Source organism: Simochromis diagramma, unplaced genomic scaffold, assembly GCF_900408965.1.
Source record: "Simochromis diagramma unplaced genomic scaffold, fSimDia1.1 OVJJ01000371.1, whole genome shotgun sequence".
Taxonomy (NCBI): domain Eukaryota; kingdom Metazoa; phylum Chordata; class Actinopteri; order Cichliformes; family Cichlidae; genus Simochromis; species Simochromis diagramma.
In genome coordinates, this window is record NW_024386920.1 from 3,969,974 (window position 1) to 3,989,779 (window position 19,806).

Genomic DNA, 19,806 nt, shown 5'->3' on the forward strand with positions numbered 1-19,806 from the left:
ACACCTGAAAGTCCCAAAAACACATTGTGAATTCTGTCTCAAGTCTACGGATGTATCCGTGCATTTCCGTGGTGCTGATGCTGCGCTGAGCGGAAATGCGGAAAGCTAACAACGTCCCTCTCACCAGTAGGCCAAGTTATTTTTAGCCAATTACAAGTTGAATCTGGTAGTTGGGGTTGTTAGCTAAGATACCGTCATTAAGAAGCGGCACAACTAATGTGTCTATGCGAGCTGATTTGCGATGTGCACCGCTGGCGCGACCATTTATTTTTTAATGCACCCTCTCAGATTAATTCACTGCGTGTAGTGCCCAGAGCTGGACTGGGACAAAAAAATCGGCCCGGGCATTTTGACTAGAGACCGGCCCCCCAGGTATTAAAGACATATAGCCTATGAATGAAAACAAACGCTGTTGTGACAGTGATGTACAGTCTTGTTGGTATATGTATGATTTCTATACATTTTACATCAGATAAAAACTTTGGTTGTAAGCTTCAGATAATTATTTAATAAAAGCTAGATATTTTAAATGAGAATAAGGAAGTATTTCTTTGTGCCCCCCTCTCCCCGTTAATGCCCTACCTGGCCCCCTGGCAACACTTTGCTAGACCCGCCCCTGCACAGTTACCAGCTGTCAGCTACTTAGAAAAGGATCCTGGGGTTATTTGTCTCTCAGAAACAGTTCATAACTTCCCTTCAACTCATTCATGTCACCTAAAAGGTAAATCTGTTTCTCCATCACAGCTCTGATGATTCAGTAAGAACATCTCCTGGTTTCATCTTCATGTTTCCCTCTCACCAGATAACCAAACAGACATCATGACCAGCAGCTTTACAGCTGTGGCTCCAGCAAACATCAGCTGATACTAGAAATTAATATCAAATAAATTCTAACAACAGCTGATCAAGCTTAAACGTGCTGCTGTTGTTTAGCGCGACATCCGCTGGTTTCCGCTTTCAGGAAGAAAGTGGGCGATAAACAAACAAGAGAGAAAAGCGATCAGCTGATCATTGATCAGTTTCATGATTGAAATAACAACCGGGGGGAGAGAATGAGAGAAGAAACAGTTGTGCAGCATAAAGACACAGAAAAATTCCAGCTTTGTGTCTTTTTCATTGTAGCTGAAGTACCTGACAAACTGTGTTCCTTTTCACCTCAATACGAAACGCGTAATATTTTCTCCGAATACGTGACGATTCCGTTTTTTACGGGATGGTTGGCAACTCTAATAATTAACCTTATGAATTAAATAAAGTTCACTATCAGTAACATCATAGCACCCACCCAGCTGTATAGAAACTCCATCATGCTAGCTAGTACGAGTTATTGTAACTGACTGTAAAAAGTCAGCATAACGAAAATACACCTGCTGGCCTCCACCACTTGTTAATGTTACTGAACCTGTGGAAGCTACACCATAGCCACCACCAAACAACTGAGTTATTTTTACACACCGGCGAGCGTCTGGCCAATCCACCACCTTTCATTGTTTATACTGTTACAAAAAAAAAAAAAAAAAATCATGAGCCCACCGAGCAAATGCCCGGTATGCCCGATGGCCAGTCCAGCTATGGTCGTGCCATTAGTTAACCCTGCAAGCGTCCCTCGGGTTGCCGACCCCTGGATTAGAGGAACATGAGAGAAAAGCTTGACTACTGTAATTTCAAAGATGATCCAGCAAATGGACAACTGGTGCTATATATAGGCTGAATTCCAATCCCCTACACCCTCTTCCCACATACTTTTACTTAGATTCCCTTCATCTGGAAGACCTCCTACATAAGATAGTGTTTTAAACCAACTACAGTTCAGTGAAACAGAATTTGTCCACACAGAACAGGCTTGCTAACCACACTCTGAAGGTACAGCACCTGTTCTGTGCCCACTGTGGACACACTACCAGCACCTGCAAAAATGAGTGTGATTTAGTCTCAGTAACAAACAAAATAAATTGGCTTTTGTGTAAATACTGCATTCGTAGCCACAAAAGAACAAGAGAGAAGAAAATAGATGAGTTGAAGATTAAGGAAAGTGGATGAAATTGAAACTGAAAATGAATATTTTTTAATAACATATGACCTGAACACATCATCTGAAATTGGCTTTGCAGAAGCTAACACAAACGTTGCTGTTTAAAGTTGTTCCTGTTTTCCAAAGCCTGCTGTTGTAGTTCTCTGTCTGTGAATTAAGAAACCGTTTTGCAAATGTAAGCATGACTCCATACAGAGTTACACGTGATACAGACCGAGGAGGCAGATTAGGCGCTACGGCCGGTGACAGGACGGCCAATACGAATTTCAATATTTGTTTTTGTTTGTTTGTTTTTGTAAATTGCACCACAGAGTCGGTGCTGTAATTTCAGGAGGTACTGGCCCTCACAGCAACATGTGGATTTGCAGCAACAAGTGCAGGCAGCAACAGGTCAGCTGTACTGACTTGATACAAAGAATTATGGGTATTTCTAACAAATGAAATCCATGTTAATCATACTTCTACACCAAGTCACGGAATACGTACAGTGTATAGTCTGCTCTGCATTTCTGTGACAAGACTACAATGGCAGGAAGAAATAAGATCTCCCTTTCTACTCCTGGCTTTATGATGTCAGTAGATATCCACTCCCACTGTGGCTGTAGCTCAGGAGGTAGAGCAGGTCACCTACTGATCGGAAGGTTGGTGGTTTGATCCCTGGCTCCTTTAGTCTGCATGCCAAGTATCAAGTATCCTTGGGAAAGATACCAACCCCCTAACAAAGTTGCTCTCCGATGCGTCCATCAGAGTGTGAATATTGTTAGAAAAGCACTCAGTTTAGAGTCAGTGCTTAGGAGAATGGGTGGGATTGGGTGAATGTGGCATGTTGTATACAGCGCTTTAAGTACTCCGGGAGAGTAGAAAAGCGCTATATAAGAATCAGTCCATTTACCATAATATGTTCAACCTTCCTGTTTGTGAGGTGCAGCTAATCAGAAAAAAAGCTGGCTTAAAGGGAGAGAAAAGCGAGCAGTTTCAGATAGACAGTAAATGGAGAGGCTGCATCGAGGCCCAGTGTGAGGCAAATAAGGTTTATCTTGGTCTGTGAATCAAGAAAAGCTAGTTCACTAGTAAGGTGCAAATATCAGAACTATGGAGTTAGCAGAATATGAGTCACTTAAGACAAAACCCAACTTTAAGTATGATTAGATTGATCCAATAAGCTTCTGTGGTGGTTCTAAGCACAGCCTACGGACAGCTCAGCCTATGTATCACAAACAACGTCTGTGGGCTATTCTCACTTGTGCTGTCTTGTTTGTATTTTTTTTTTTTTAGGATTAGGATTAAGGTTACCACCTATGATGATGAAGTATTAATTCATCCCTGCTTGTAATCTGTTGGTTAGGTTGGTACATGTCTGCTTCAGTTATTACCAAAGATAATAACAAAGTTACAAGAATCCTGATCCTTACTCTAATTAGACCTTCAAAAACAAAATAAAATGCAGCCTGTAGTTTGCATCAGAGTTTAGTCGTTTCCTGCTGCATACAGTCGGGCACGTCTTGAGGAGAAACCAAACAAATTCCATCTGTACACACACTGGAGCAGAGTCGTAAACAGCCACCAGTGAGCATAAGCCACATACACAAACTCTAAGATGCAGCCTGAGAGTGGGGGCCATCTCTGGTCTGGAGTTTCTGCAGAATCGTATTGAGGCATGCAGCAGCGATCTTGTTTCCCTGCTCACTCCATCTCCTAACGCTACATGTCAGAGAGGCATGGGAACAAAGGTGTAACAGCAAGTGGAAGTGTCTGTTTCCTATTATTCACTCATAAATACCTCCACCTTCCCTTTCTAGGGCGACACTGTCATGTCTGCACATCCTGGGTTCACACATGAAATGCTGACACTGATGTCTGTGTGAAAAGAACAACAGATGCCCAATCAACACCTTCACCCGGGACCAAATGATCTGATGATGATCCAGCCAGGTGTGGTCACAAAATGTGAAACTGTCACAAATATGATATTCTTTCCCCTGACAAATAACATCCACAAAACAAAGTAAGACTAAAACTAATACAAACTAAACATTTTTGGGAAAAAGAAAAGGAAACAGTAAAGATGAAAGTTATACTGGGAACTGGCAAAAACTGATGTGAAACAAAAACTTTAGGACTCACATGCGAACCACTGAAAACATATCTTATCATCTGTGTTATGAATGGGCCTCAGAGGAGACTGTACCACTGACCTCCTCACCCTCTGGGCTCGCTCAGTGGGGGAGAAATTTCTCACATGCGTGTTGGGCTGCCGCCTACTAGACCTAAGGAGATAAAAGTGTCAAGACACAGCGAAAGTAAATGTAGGAGGGGTGGTGCAGTGAAAGAATTAAACAGTTCTTGAAGGGGGAAACAGAGTGACAGGGTCTGCGGACCATATCTTTACTTGGGAGACATTGTTTTGGTTTGGGCAGATGTGGGAGCCTAAAGCAAAGCCACATTCCCAGATTTAGAGACACATCAGACACTCGGGGAGGAGGAGGGATTCACATGCCTGTTTAAACATGCACTCAGTCACATAGAGATATTGTGCATATGCTCCCACAAACTGTCATTGTCTGTCCAATGCCTCATCGTTGAGCACATGCATATATGTGTGTGTGAGAGTGTGTTTCACTACAACAAACAAAGCCCGTTCTGTTACATCTTGCCCTCTACAAGTTTATGTGAATTTCACATGCCCTGTGACTTTTCTACTTCACCCGTACAAATAATGTCCTACTATGCTATGTTCTGCATGCGGAGGAACGTGCTCACCAGTGTGCAGAGCTTATCTGCACGAGCCTGCTTATCTCAAGATCGGATATGGTCTCAATCCTCTATTCCAATTTCCACTCGAGTACTAAACTCACTGAGCTCTCAACGGAAACGAATGCAGTTCTTGCCGTGACCAGCTGATAGTTGGCGCTAGAGGAAATGAGGAGTTAGATTTTACTGTGCCATCCTAAAACTACCTAGTCCACTCAACTCGAGTCTACTCTACTTGGTTTTTAGGGTTACGATTAGGTGGCAGTACCTGATACCAGATACCTTTCACTACATGCTCAACTCCGAGCTATGTCGAGCCACAAATGCAATGCCATCAGACTGCATGCCACTGATTGGCCAGGGAGTCATGACACTGGATGAATCATGAGAGTGAGTTCTTAACAAGAATCAAACCAATGAAGGAAATGGCTGACCACAAACCAACAGTGTGGTCTCTGGCTCTCGTCTTTTACCTAGAGTCTGACACAGATCTATACACCTATATCTATAGCAGTTATACGTTCTCCTCCATTCCCAAAAAGTTGATTCTGATCATCTCGACGTTGCGTTGTAAAACTCTATGTCCAGATGAAGGGCATAAACTTTTTAGGATTTCCTTACCTGGATGATTGAGTACGTATCAAAACATCGCCTCCATTATTGTGCTGTGTTTGTGCCACATACAAAAGACGTCACGGGACGTTCGGGGCGCCTTGCTATAACGATCCCACCCACAGCGAGGTGGTGCTCAACTGAAATGAAAAACGACTGAAACTGAATAGAGTAGAGCAGAGCAAAGTCAAGCCCACTAGGTGCTAGTGGAAAAGAGTCATAAATGTTCCAGTTAGTACAGGTTGTCCCACCTAATCCTCCTGGTTAAGACGGTGTGTGTCATGTTGGGAATTACCTACTGATAGACTTCGTTATAGATGTTATAATTTATCTGGCGTTTCCCACCTGAACTGACTTGTTTCGACCTTACCCAATTCCAAATTGACCAAATTCTAGTTAGTTTAAATTGGGTTGTCTCAACATGTTCAATACCTAAATACCAGCAGAGTTTGGGTTGGGTTCCTAGGTCAGCATCATTTTGGATAAATTCTCTTATTCTCTGGTCTACTCAGGTTGGGTCTTGCGGTGCTTGGGATCTATAAATCTACTTACAGTCGATTTGTGTTTTTTCAGAGACTGTTTTGGTCCTGTGAAGATCTCCACCTCACAGTCCATAATAAAATCCATAATACCTACAAAATCGGAGGATTTCTTCGAAACAGTTGATCCACTAGAGCACAGGTGTCAAACTCCAGGCCTCAAGGGCCAATGTCCTGCAGGTTTTAGATGTGTCCTTGATCCAACACAGCTGATTCAAATGGCTAAATGACCTCCTCAACATGTCTTGAAGTTCTCCAGAGGCCTGGGAATGAACTAATCATTTGATTCATGTGTGTTGACTCAGGGTGAGATCTAAAACCTGGAGGACACCAGCCCTCAAGGCCTGGAGTTTGACACCCCTGCACTAGAGAGTAGGAGTGGAAGAAGGAGCTGACTATCATTGCATCAACACATTTTCCAACTCTCAGCTGTGACCAGAAACTTTGGATGCAAAATAATAAGATTATGGCTTTAGGTAAAAGAAACATTGCCTCTGAGTCTCAGCACTGACCTGAAGGGTAGACATCATGTTTATTATTACACTGTTGAACAGAGGGAAAAACATCCCCTTGCAACACCTTTTAGAAACTAACAAGCTGACAACCACCCCCACATCTTCCAGTGATTACAATCTCATAGCAAGGAAGGAAGTTAGATTTATGTTATTATTTTAGCAGTATAATCTCATCACACAGAAACTAGACAGTTGTAGCTTACAAAAAGGGACTCCACCCTTTAGGTTTAGTACAGTTAACTAAGTTTCTAGAGGTATGGTTATACCTATTAGCAACATTTGCCTGGAGATGGAGCTGTACAGCAGCAACAGATTTTAAAGATCCCAGGAGTTCCCATGGGAGTCCACCTTCTTTCCTGACATGACCATATGATTTACATGCCTAAACAAGTCTATAATCCCAGCAACAAAAACACTCGATACATAAACTATTACCAACACCATCCATCTTCCATGTAGCTCAGACAATGCGTGCTTGCAAATACTCTTCACAGCACAACCCTCAGCCGAGCTCAGTCCAAAGAAGCTTTACACACATGAGTGAGAGTCAGATTTAAACAACAGTTTAATATGTTCATTCATTTTGAGTTTTCCCAGCACACAGATTTACGCACTATTACGGAGTAATGTGTCAACACATTTTGGCTGAATTAGGCCTAAGTGAAAGTAACTATGATTGCACTTTAACTGAGCTAATGTGTCTCATGCTACAATTTAAAATAGCTGCACGCGAGTTCAGCAGAACGATAGAAATGAAAGCATTCTACCTTGCTTTGTCTGTTCCAATGCACCAAGTTATTATTTCTGCAAGGAGATATATAAAAACAACACAGCTCATCTTCAGTGTCAAAACAAACAACAGATTGTGATTGATAAGGTGTGATTGTGAAGGTGGGTACTTCACAGTTATCCAGCTGATATTTCCACACAAACTGCTTTCCGTGACAACAAGTGACTATATTTCAGAATGACATCAGCGCAGGAGCGGTGGTGTTACTTTTCCAGCACGCAGGGGAAACACCTGGCTGTGCGCTGAAGACTCGCCAGCAGTCGTCTGACCCCCGGCATTCCACACCACGGATTATGCCAGCCTAAATCACCGTCCTAAAACCTCTACTAGAAGCCCCCTAAATAGCTCTCAGTGCTCCGGTTTCACAATAAACACAGCTGACTCTCTGCTGGGACAAGCATTAAGTAGACAAAGTGGTTCTCCACCATTTTCAGCTTGTTCCAAATTGCTTACAGTAGTTCCCCTGGCTACATGAAGACTTAATAATAAAGCATTTAAGCTGGAGGAAAAACAATATATACTGATATTAAAATATAGGAAAATTAGAATTACATCATTTTCCATGGAAGAAAACTCGCACTTAACCATAAGTTACTGGGAAACCTACACTAAAAATATTTTATCTATATGAAGGAATTGAGGGGGTGGGGAGTCTCCCTCCAGATGGCCCCAGGCAGCCCCCAGCTGCAAGGCTTTGGTTACATGTTAAGTGCCCATGTTGATAGTGTAACACTTCATGGGGAGCCCTGATTTGTTATGGAAATGTCATATATAGCCCCAGAGTAACGAGAGCATATAAGTACCCTCTGCCCAGTTGTTAAGGGCTATAACCCACTGTGTCAACAATTCAGTGAATTAAACCCATTTTAGAAGGGTCACCTCAGCATGGCCTGGATTCTGTCTGTTTATGCTGAAGCCAGGACTGCAACTACAAATTATTCTATTATCAGTTAACCTGCCATCTTATTTGCATAAACAAATTCAACCGGTGTGTGAATTGGCAAAAAAAAGCCTGTCAGTTCATCATGACCCAATTGTTAAGTAAATTCATATGTGAATATGGTGTCAGGAGAGAATGTAGCAGGTGAGAATGAATGCTAGCCTATAGGATGACTTTGGAAATTAAGAAGAGGAAGCAAGTGAAAGCAGAGGTGAGGATTAAAAGGTGGAAGTTGAAGACTGATGCGCAGAGTTCAGGAGACAGACTCTGGATGCCAGGGAAGAGTTGCCAGTTGACTGGCAAAGGACAGACGGAATAGTGAGGAACACCGCCGAGGTGGTTTTTGGTGTATCCTCTGGAGAGAGGAACGTGGACAAAGCGACACAAGGGGAAGTACAGGAAAGCATTCAAAAGAAGAGGTTAACAAAGGTTAACAAAGTAGGAAAGTCAGAGAGATGAAGAAGTAGACAGGAGTGCTGGGAGGCTAGGGGTACTGCAAAGGCAGAAAAGGCTTTTACTGAAGTGTGTGTGAGGCTGGACCAAAAGGAAGGGGAAAAGAATTTGCACTGACTGGCTAGGCAGGGAGATCAAGCTGGAAAGGATGTGCAGCGGGTTGGGGTGATTAAGAATAGAGATGGAAATGTGCTAACGAATGAAAGGAACTTCTAAAAAGACGGAAGGATGGTATTCATTTGCTGACAAAAGTCCTCACATCTAAACTCTATGCAGTGATGTCATTCACGAACCATGCACGAACTCCTAATAGAAAAAAGTCAATCACTTCTTTAACGACCTGCTCTTTCATTTCCTCTTTAATAGTTGGACATTAAGGAGCCAAACAGTGATGTAATGTGTCATACCACTGTTTTTAGTCACAACATCTTTGGGAGCAGCATTATTAAATTTCTTATCAAATAAAAACTTGATTTTGCAAGATAACTGTGGGAGGATGTCATCTTAAAAAAAACATGACAGCGTGACTTTGTTTCTCATATTTGGCCAAATAATTGCAGGTAACTATGTGGGAAACAGTTTTAGGAGCAGTTGGACACATTTGAACTCATTTTAATTCAATTTTATTTATATATGTAATACAGCCATTACATTAAAAAGGTAACAGGCACCTCCAACCCTTTGCCAAGTGGCTCCTTTATAGCGGTTAAGTCCTGATTTTATCATTGTGACATCACCTGCAGCTATAGTATTGTGCAAAAGTCTTGAGTCACACACCAGTGATTTATATTTTGCTTCCAAGCAGCCAGACCTTCTTGTAATTTTTTATAGTGATCTTGAACAATTGTTCCCCAGGCTTTCTCAAGATCTCCTCTTTGCACACTGGCTATTGCCTGACCATTTTTTCTGTTGTTTTTGTTAAGCCACTTACACTGACCTATGAATATGTCAAGCATAGAAACACCGAGGTCAATGAATGAACCACATAACATAACCAATTTAAAATGGTTTAAACACTTTGTTACTCGCTGCCTGTTGCAATGACAAGATTTGTTCCCATTTCTTTGGTTGAATCTACAAAAGCCTTGTAAGCTTACTTATAACATGTATCATTTTCTTACTGCTTGTCTCTGACTCAGTCGGACTACGTTATAGTTATGTTGCAACATCCTTGCAATAACGTTGGGGAGTACAATGTTACAATAACTAATGATATGTTCACAAGAAGTCTAGAAAAGGTCCATGCTGTAGTAACCATTGTAATTAAATTTAAAATTAGACCGTAAGTTGTACGGTGACAAAGAATAGATGAAAATAAATCCTGAAAACACAGCGTAAGATAAACACAAGCAAATATTAAATGTGTTTTACTGCTAAGAGTTCAGCTTTTGGTCTTTAACAGGCAGTTGTTTTGAATATTAGCCCAACTTTAAAGCAGCAACAAGTGTTGGTCTGTTAAAAACAGCAGAACTACAATGTGAATGATTCATTATGCTCAGAAGAATGACGCTGTTTGTAGAACAAAGCGACAATGCTGAAGATGACAATAGAGCCAGGTCACAGCTCCATTGTTAAATGTGCCAGCTATACAAAGGGATTAATGCATGTCCTGTATTTATGATCACTTATGATTCTGAAGGTTAGGGAGCGGAGTTACTCTGCGCCAGAGAACAGATTTTTTTTTGACAGAGGTTTGAATACGTTAACTAAATGAGGAAAATACAGAAGTGGCTTTTTTTTCCACTATTAGTCATTTCATTGTGCGATCTTACAGCCTTCAAAACATGTCTGATCAACCTACAGCCCAGATGACACACTGACTGTGAAATCTCAGGTTTCAATATGTGTACTTTAGCTTACATGAAGTGGGAGGTCAACCTTCATTCCAGATTATAATGCTATAATCCTGGTAGTAGAGTCTGTGTTGACAGAGGTATACTTAGTTTCTGTTTTCTTTAACCTAATATTGCATTAAGCTCATTAGGACAGGATTAACATTACAGGGGTGGAAAGAGGTGGTGGGGGATTAAATCTTTTCTTTAATCACTGATATCTTAACTGCTTTTCTGCCCTGAATTTTAAACTCTGAGGAAATATGGGAAACAATTTAAATCTTATCTGAGAGTAATTACCTTTTTAACATTTCTTTCATACAAGATAAACCCAGCAATGATGTCTGTGCATGCATGGGTGCATTGCAAACTGTTACTTCCAATAACTAATTGGGCAACTTTTAATGACACCAGTTTCACAACATGCAAACAGCACCGGCTGAGTTAATGAGGCATCGCTGTAAACGCAGAGCTGAAAAATGAAGCAAATGTAGGAGTAAAAAAAAAAAAAAAAAAAAAAAAAACTGCAGTTAATCTAATGGCCACTTGAGGCAGCCATCTAAAAGAGAGCCAATGATCATCGACTCCTATGTTAAAATGACAATCTTTACAACATTGAAAAGAATGTTTAGTGCAAAACCTATTTTGGTTTATATGTTTACGATCACCTTAACTGTATATGGCAGTTATATATATATATATATATATATATATATATATATATATATATATATATATATATAGAGAGAGAGAGAGAGAGAGAGAGAGAGAGAGATATACACACATCACCCTTTTGAATTTTAAAGTTAAAATGTATTTTATAGGGTTGTGGCCACTTCGACTTCTGTTTTTACCTCACTCGTGGAACTGGTACTTTTGCTAACTTTTGGGTTAATCTCACTATAACTATCCCCCTACAATCATAGTTGGAAAAGTAAATTAATTTGGGGAGAACCTGCACTTTTTGTTGATGCTGGAAAAAATGCCGTTAATGCTAGTTTTAGTTCATATTGTCAACTAACTGTTAGTTCACTCAAAGTTAATGTCATTAACTGTTTCTACCCATTTTCTGCTAATCACAGGGGGCTAGAGCTCATCCTAGCTGATATACAGCAAGAGGGAGAGTACACTCTGGACAGGCTACCAATCTGTTGCAGAACTAAGATATATTACATACAACTATTCATATTCTCATTCATATTCATACCTATGGTCTGCTTTAGAATCACTACTTAACATAACCCAGTGTACGTCATTGGCCTGTTGGGGAAAACAGACTGACTCATGCTGTTAGAGAACAGGGGGAAAAAACACCTTACCAGCTCAATACTGAACCAGCAAAGCTAACTGATGAGTGACTTTCCTCACTTTACTACTGTGTCATTTCTCTGATGTGTAAGGTTATTTTTAGAAGATTCCACTCCGGTGCAGACAGGAACTGTGGGTAAGCGGTTACTTCTGGCGGTTGTACCCACAACATTGAATATATCAAACGTGATCTGCAGACCGCAGAGTTCTGTGGGTTCACAATAAACTGGGGAGAAATTTTATTTGTGTGATGAGTCACACCTTGTTTCAGATAAGGAAGCTATTGTTTCCAAATGCACCCGTGTTTAAGGGGCAAGCTCTTTCCTCACATTGCATCAGAGATTTACAAAAAGTGCCAGTGCACCCAGCAGGGGAAGACTGGCCGGTTCTACAAAATTATATATTCTGTCATCTTTTTAGTATTCTTACCATGAGGACTGCACCTAATCAGAGTTTTTAAGAGCATTTCAAAGGTGATTTCTGGCCTATAACATATCGTAGTGCATTCAGTCTAGCTCTGATGCAACTAGATTTCATCCTTCATCCACAGAATAACAGCAACAATGAAGATTATACCAGTAAGAAACAAGCAAATGTTTGGTTTATTGTGCTACTGACATGTAGAGTTTGCACTATGCTTAAAAGGACTGCTTTGTTATCATGATGAAACAAAAGGTTTGAAGCCAGACAAAGATGACTACAAAGTCATGCAAAATAATCCTAAAAATACAAGACACAATAACTACAGGATGGGACAAAAAATCAGCAAAAAGACACAAAGAGACACAAAACAACCAAAAAACAAAAAAAAGGGATAAAATAAGTCCAGAGAAACAATGATCAGAAAAAACAGAAAAATATTACTTCAAAGACAACAAAAAACACCTAAAGATACAAAAACACATAAAATCAAAATGAGATGAAATGTCGTCAATGTCAAAGACACAAAAAGGAATCACACATCCTTGTGGAATGCAGCCTTCTACTACACACCTGTGAAGTCTTGTAATTACATCTCAAACAAAGCTGACACAATCTGCCCATGGACCGGCAGACAGTCAGACAAACAGACACCTGCCAGAGCACACAAAACTATGTTTGTGGTACTTCTTTCCAGGACCACATTTTTCCTAGATGACACACACACACATGCACATGCCGCGGTGAATCATTTCGAGTTATTTCAGTATTCAAACTTCTTACAGTAATCTGGGCTCTGGTGCTGATCAGTCTGCGAGGGAGCTTTAGCTACCTCTGTCCATGCATCAGTCAAAGCAGCAATGTCCCTACATTTAGGTCTTACCAGTGCACATGTGGATATTTTAGATTTAAAAACAAACTACCCATCATGCACTGACTATGATGAGGGAAACTGTCCATAGAGATCTTTTTAAAAAGCTATTTTTGCTGCTCCCTTGCTATGAGGGGTCAACACAGCGGCTAGCGACGCATGTTTGATTGACCAGTTTTACATCGGATCCCCTCCCTGACACGACCCCAAAGGGGGTTTGTGTTAGCAGTGTAACATGGGAGTGTATGGGGCTGTAGTTCTGACTTCTGCCTGGCCTTTACTCATTATAAAAGGCAACTTTTCACACCATTCAGTGTCATGATTCATTAAAGTTATTTGGAACCATATCATACTGAAACTCATGATTAAAACACTAACACGTGAACATCACCCTATTATTAGGCAGAAAGACCCTTCTGCCATTTCATTTCCAACATGTTGCACCTTTAGAGCTCACTGTGGTTTGCTTGATGAAACTCTCCAACCTGCACCACCCGACTGCCCCACCCATCAGCTCTGTCCCTAAACTGGTCTGGGACCAGATAAGAGATGCTGTGCTTGAACGGTCTTTTGTTTTACCCCTGCAAATGGCCCTTTTTACATCAGCACCATTCAGCTGTCACTAATCAAGTTTCTGCATATGCTATCTAGATAAGATAAAAATGCCATCGCTGAGAATGCTGGGCTTAGTGCCCAACATGATTGTAACCAACTCTCAGAACACAGGGTGGTGTCAAAAACTGACTACTCCTCTCAGAGCCATACATGCCGATGTTAAGGTATGAGATCTAGTGAGACTTGTAGCAGCAGTGTGGCTAAACCCCCAGAGGGGATAGATAGGGCGAAGACTGAAAGGTTTTGACCATGAAGAGCAGTCAGGCGCACAGAGAGGAGACCTGAGCGCTTCATTGGAATGCGTATGGAATGAGGAAGTGCGCAGCGGCTCAGCCAGGCGGAGAGGTGACTGCTGGGAAGGTCTGAGTTAATCTGATAAGCACAGCACGGGAAAACTATTTGTTAGAGCATCATTCAATGCTGTCTTTATCTTCAAGTGTGCATCTGTGGTTCAAACCAAGCTGTTACTGTGTGTGTGTGTGTCAAGAGTCACAGAGGCATTAAAAATACACTTTTCTGCTTGTTTTCATCAAAATTAAAGCCAAATAAGTTCAATTTACTCAAGCACATTTTCATCTAATGCAGTCCTAAAAAGTCAAAACAATCGATTCTGCAGCCTTACCTCCAGGACCTGGACGTAACTGGAGGGGAACCACCCCCTGGCTCCATCCTTCTCTCCCTCCCACCAGCCTCCAGGCAGAGCCTGGACCACCTTAATAATCTCCCCTGCCTCGAAGCTCAGTCCCTGCTGGTGCTGCTCCCCGCTGAAGGGGTACAAACTTTTGCAGTGCGATCCCGACATGACCACTGCTCACTCAAGAAGCCACACGACGATGATGATGATGATCTCCACCACCCTCAGAGGAAAGAGCAAACTTTTTAATGGAACTGGAGTTTGGTTTTTAGAGCTGTAGAGAGGCGGAGTGAAACTGTGGAGAACTTGGAGAACAGGTTGTTTTCCTCCCACTGTTGGTACCGCCGCTACCGCTGTTGCTGTCAGGACGCCCCTCAGCGCTCTGCTCCTCCAGTGTGCCTGCCAGCCTGCATGCTGTCTCAGAAACTCGTTACAAGGCTGTCAAGTAGGAAGAGCGAGGCAGAGGAAAGCGGAAGTTGGCTAAGTTTCCCTTTAAAATAAAAGCACAAACCTCACCACGGGGTTTTTTTCTGTAATTGAGCAACGCGTGTGTACATATATTAATTATATGCCATGCAGGTAAATAAACACACAAATGAGACAAACCGAGAAAATAAGGGACACTGCACAAGAAAACAAAATTCAGTTTTTGTTTTTTTTGAAACAATGAAAATAAGAGTTTGTTCATCATTAATTTAGTTCAAATCATTAAAAGTGAAACAATTATTTATTTTTTTATGTTTGGACGGATTTATTCTCATTGTTAAACATCTTGATGTATGCTCAATCATCCAGGTGAGTAAATCTTGACTGTTTATAAGACTGGGGAGACCTGCAGTCAGCTGAGACTGAAGAAGTCACTTGGATGAGTGACGAAACGTTTCTCCCATTGAAAACGCTATGTCCAGATGCACAGAATAAACTTTTGGGGACTCATTGTGAAACAAGCCTCCCCACCTACCTTTAAGCCAGCTGGGTGGGGGGTTTTGTGCTCACACCCACAGCCCCTCCCTAGAGATGACTAGATTCGGGACATCCCCTTTCTATAACATCACGAAGACAAAAAATGACTGAAACAAAGCAATATGAAACCTGAGAATTTGACTCACATGAATAGCTGACGTCATTCTGTGCATGTTTTCAGATGTTTTGTTGGGTATCTGTTTTCGCCACAGAAACCTGGTGTATGTGCACGTGGGCACTTTTATGTTTTACTTTGACAAGCTTAACCGGAAAGCTTTTATCATAGCGTACTTGACAGAAGAAAGGGCTGTATCTCCACTTTTACTCAATTTCATTAAAATGAGGAAGATGAGTCATAGTTTTTCTACTGCTTTAACTTTTTGGGTTAGTTTTTGTGAATTTATTTATTTCTACATAAATAAATAAACAATGCGACTGTTTATCTTTTCATCAATCTGTGTTATCTACCTTTCAGTGAGTTTATTAGGTTTGCACTGAGGAGTTTTGCAATTCTGTTGCTGCATTTGGAAAGTTGGTTGGCACCACAATAATCATTGCGATCAGTAGAATACTACTGGAGGTGAAAGCATGTCTAGTAAAACAGCGGAGGCTAGTTGTCTAGTTACCTAAACTGTTTATTTTCACTTGAAGTGAAGCAGCTGTATTAGGAACCAATGCTGCCCTCAATATGAACATGATCACATGAGCTTAGACTTCCTTCCTTTACCCTATTCCAGTGTGTCATGGCATATCATTGATTATTCAGGCAACACAATCAGATCAGCATGAGGCACAGTAAAGCAGAGACCATATTTCACAAAAAAAGAAAGCTGATCACTCACAAATCAGAAGACAAAAAATGAGATATTAAACAACACAAGTACATGTTAACTCAAGGCTGTGTGACATAATGTAATTAGAGGATTAGTACAGCAGTTTATTACTATCCTCGTATGGCCACACTTTCACTACACTGCTGTTCAAAATACAAAAATAAGCTAAATAATAAACAACTAAACAAAAAAAAATCAATAAAGAGTTACTTTGAATAAAGCTCTTCGGTTGCTTCTTCTCTTTAATCCCTTTCAAACTGTAGATGACAAGCTAACAGATTTGAATGATTTAAATTAGTGGCGTGTTCTTTTAAAGTAAACAATCATGGAAGAGTCTTGAGCAATAATGCAGCCACAAATAAAAGGCTCTCTGCTACAGACTACTGGTTATCAAGCAGAAGTGCGAGTTTGTGGAGCACAACATGAAACTTTAATTGCTTCACAAAAATGCTGCAAAAACAACTGTTTAAATTAAGCCCACAATCATTTCATGTGACAACAAGACTTGTCACTGTTGTTGGGTTTTTGGGGGGGTTTCTTGTTTTGTTTTTGTTTATTTTTGGAACTTTGGTCCCATTTAGACTTTTATTTTGTTTCATGTCAAGTTCCAAAATCATGCGATCTGCTGCATATTCCACACACGTACACAAATACACACACATCAAGACACGCAAGATCACATACTCTTTCTTACTGAACAGACCGCTCTGATATAACCTGAAAGTACACGTCCTTCACTCAAACTGCTGTAACTTTGTCTTTGTATCAGGTGTGTAAAGTCTTTGTCATTAACCTCTCTTTAAACATTTTTTCTCATCAGAAAACACACCTGTTATTATTTGGAGAGTGCTTATTTGGGAGAATTTAGACAACAGATGGAGCTGATGGAGTGCTGCGTACCCAGAGTCAATAAACCAAGATCTTTTGAGCATGATTTTTTTTAATGCGTTTGGAATAACACTGTCAGTCTCTCTTGAAGTGAAGGAGGATATCTAACCTACAACTAGCCCCTGTGAGCAATTTATAGTTATGTTCTGTAATGCATCAGTACATTAACAATTCATTAAAGCAGTAGCGGTAGCTTAGAGAGAAGACATATACAAAGGATTTAATGTTGATAGAATGGCACCATCTCACCTAACCTTATTGTGCATTCGCATAGTGCTTGACAGATATTTGAGAATTGCAGAAATGTAAAGTCTTCCTTCTGAGACGGTGGACTGCCTGTTGCACAGGCCTGGACCTCTGCACAGCAACTCTGTCTCACTCAGATGGAGACTCAGAAGAGCTCCAGGAGGAATTTCAAGAAGAGAAATGTCTCACAAAGCTGTTCAGAAGAGAGGTAACGATCTAATGTGGTGTTTCATGAGTAAAGAATTTAACGTAGAATTGGTTTGGTTGCAGTCTGGGTTATTGCCTATTGATATGGCTCCACAGACTGAATATAAAAGACTAGGTCTGAACAATGAAACCCATGTGGGACTTAACACTGGATTGCTTTTAACGGTTTATAAAAGAAGTCCAGTTGGTCTATGGGACAACGTCCAAATGCTCCTTTGATTTGTGACCTCGATAAACACTTTTATAGTGGGTTTATAGTCTCAGCCGCTAATCTCAATAAATATATCATGTGGTTGGCACATACATGCAGTGGTTTAGGTAAACTTTTAAAGCAAGCTGATCTCTAACCAGAAAACAATGGCTGATGTCACCATGACCGTGTTTTTAATGCACAAGCTTTGTTTGAAAAAAAGCCTCAGGCAGTTTCCGCTTTTTTGTCCTAAAAGAGGAAAACGCTCTCTGCCTTGAATCTCTACATGAGAGCTGGAGAGTGTGGAGTTGGCCTGACTCGTAGATACAAAGCAGCTACATTAATAGAAAATACACAAGGTTGAAATGAACCAGTAATTATCCTTAACACGGTCCTTCACACTTCTCCTCTACCTGCTACATAAAGGTCGCTGTGGAGGGTCTTCAAATGTGTCCCTCAGTCTTCCAACCTAAAGCAGAGCAGGTAATGTGTATGTGTTAGTCCCTGTAGGACAATTACTCCTCTCCATTTCACCCATTGGGCAGCCACCAGTGCAGCGCCTGGGGAGCAGTGTATAGGGATGGTACCTTACTCAGGGGTACCTCAGGGTATGCGCTCAGTAGATTCAAAGCCCCAACCTTCCAATCATGGGGCAACCACTCTACCTACTGAGCTATCCCTGCCCTAAGGTTTGATGGACCTTCCTCACAAACCTGTCCAACAAGCTGCTCAGCTCTTTTACAAGCTCTCACACAAGCAAGCGCTCCAAACGGATGCTTTTCATCAAGTTGCAGCTGACCACCACAGCTTGGTGGTAAATACTGTTCTTGAGTTCCTCTTTCTGGATGACTCACTTGTGGAAGTCACACCCTCACATCCTCAGGCCACAAAGAAGAGCTCCAGTTTGACTGTTTTTCTAAAAAGCAGGGCCTAAAAAGCTGCTGCTCACATCTGTAAACTGCTGGCTGACGCAGCAATTGCTTGCTTCTCCCTGGTTGCATCTTTCACATGGGCTTACTTCAACCGGGGCTGCACATTGGTGGCCTGGAACATGGTGAAAGACATTTACAAAAAATTTCTTAACCACTCAAAATCCTTCCACCTCATGGACTTTGATGAAAACCTCACAACGGCTAGAGATGGCATCATCTCTGCACTCCATGACATGGAACACAGAGCAAAGCAGGCTGAATCCAGCTGGACTCTCAATCAGCTTCCTACTCAGAGTGAAGTTATGTTAATTCCAGCTGTCTGAAAATGACATGTATTAGCATTTTTTCTTTTCCTAATGTTAATTTCAATTATATATTTAACTTTCTCAGATGGCGGAGTCATGCTCTGTGGAGACTGAAGAGTGGAATGGTAATATATATATATATATATATATATATATATATATATATATATATATATATATATATATATATATATATATATATATCAAAACTTCACCTCATACACTCAACTCATGTTCTTTTTCTAATATTTGGGTGTCTGTTTCTTCTACAGATAAAAAAAAAAAGGACAAAGAGGGAACAAAAATGGAGATCAGCCTGCAGACACTTCTGGAAAAAGATGTTTGAAGAGAAATGAATCACAGCAGCTGCTCTCAGATTATTCACATTTATTAACATACAGTGTGTTTGTGTGATTAAACCAACACGTTTTGACAAAGCTATTGGGGTTTTTTTTTAGAAATAAACTGAAGCGACGGGTACATTTTGAAAGAAACATTATACAATCATATTCACATGAAACTCCCCAGTGCTACATGTACAACTCATATTCTAATTCAGTTCAGTTTTATTTCTGTAGTGCCAAGTCAGAACAATAGTTGCCAAAAGGCACTTTATATTGGAAGGTAAAGATCCTATAGTAATACAGAGAAAACAGAGAAACCCCCAACAATCAGTTAACCTACGAGAAAGCACTGTGGCGACAGTGGGAAGCAAAAACTCCCTTTGAACAGGAAGAACCAGTCTCAGAGAGCGATGGCCAAGAGGCGTTATTATTCATAGCAGCAATCTTCAAATGCAGACTATTACTACTCAGCAGCAAAGAAACAGTAGGCAGTGTTATCATCTAGCTGTTGACCTTGTTGAAGTTTTAAGCAAAACAAAAATAAAAAATAGCCAAACGTCTTTCTTAGTTCATGAGGTAAACAAAG

The 19,806-nt window shown here is 40.8% G+C and overlaps 1 protein-coding gene and 1 long non-coding RNA gene across 2 annotated transcripts in view; one reads left to right on the forward strand and one right to left on the reverse strand.

Moving 5' to 3' along the window:
* Positions 1 to 9,806, forward strand: part of LOC120736469 — a 28,018-nt gene extending 18,212 nt beyond the window's left edge. The window contains exons 3-4 of the long non-coding RNA XR_005696513.1: positions 5,576 to 5,581; positions 9,716 to 9,806. This is a non-coding gene — a long non-coding RNA (uncharacterized LOC120736469). The remainder of the gene's footprint in view (positions 1 to 5,575; positions 5,582 to 9,715) is intronic.
* Positions 1 to 14,726, reverse strand: part of gas7b (growth arrest-specific 7b) — a 58,748-nt gene extending 44,022 nt beyond the window's left edge. The window contains exon 1 of the mRNA XM_040036599.1: positions 14,301 to 14,726. Within this exon, the coding sequence (XP_039892533.1) occupies positions 14,301 to 14,480 (180 nt within the window). The 5' untranslated portion in view covers positions 14,481 to 14,726. The remainder of the gene's footprint in view (positions 1 to 14,300) is intronic.
* Between the last annotated feature and the right edge of the window lie 5,080 nt (positions 14,727 to 19,806).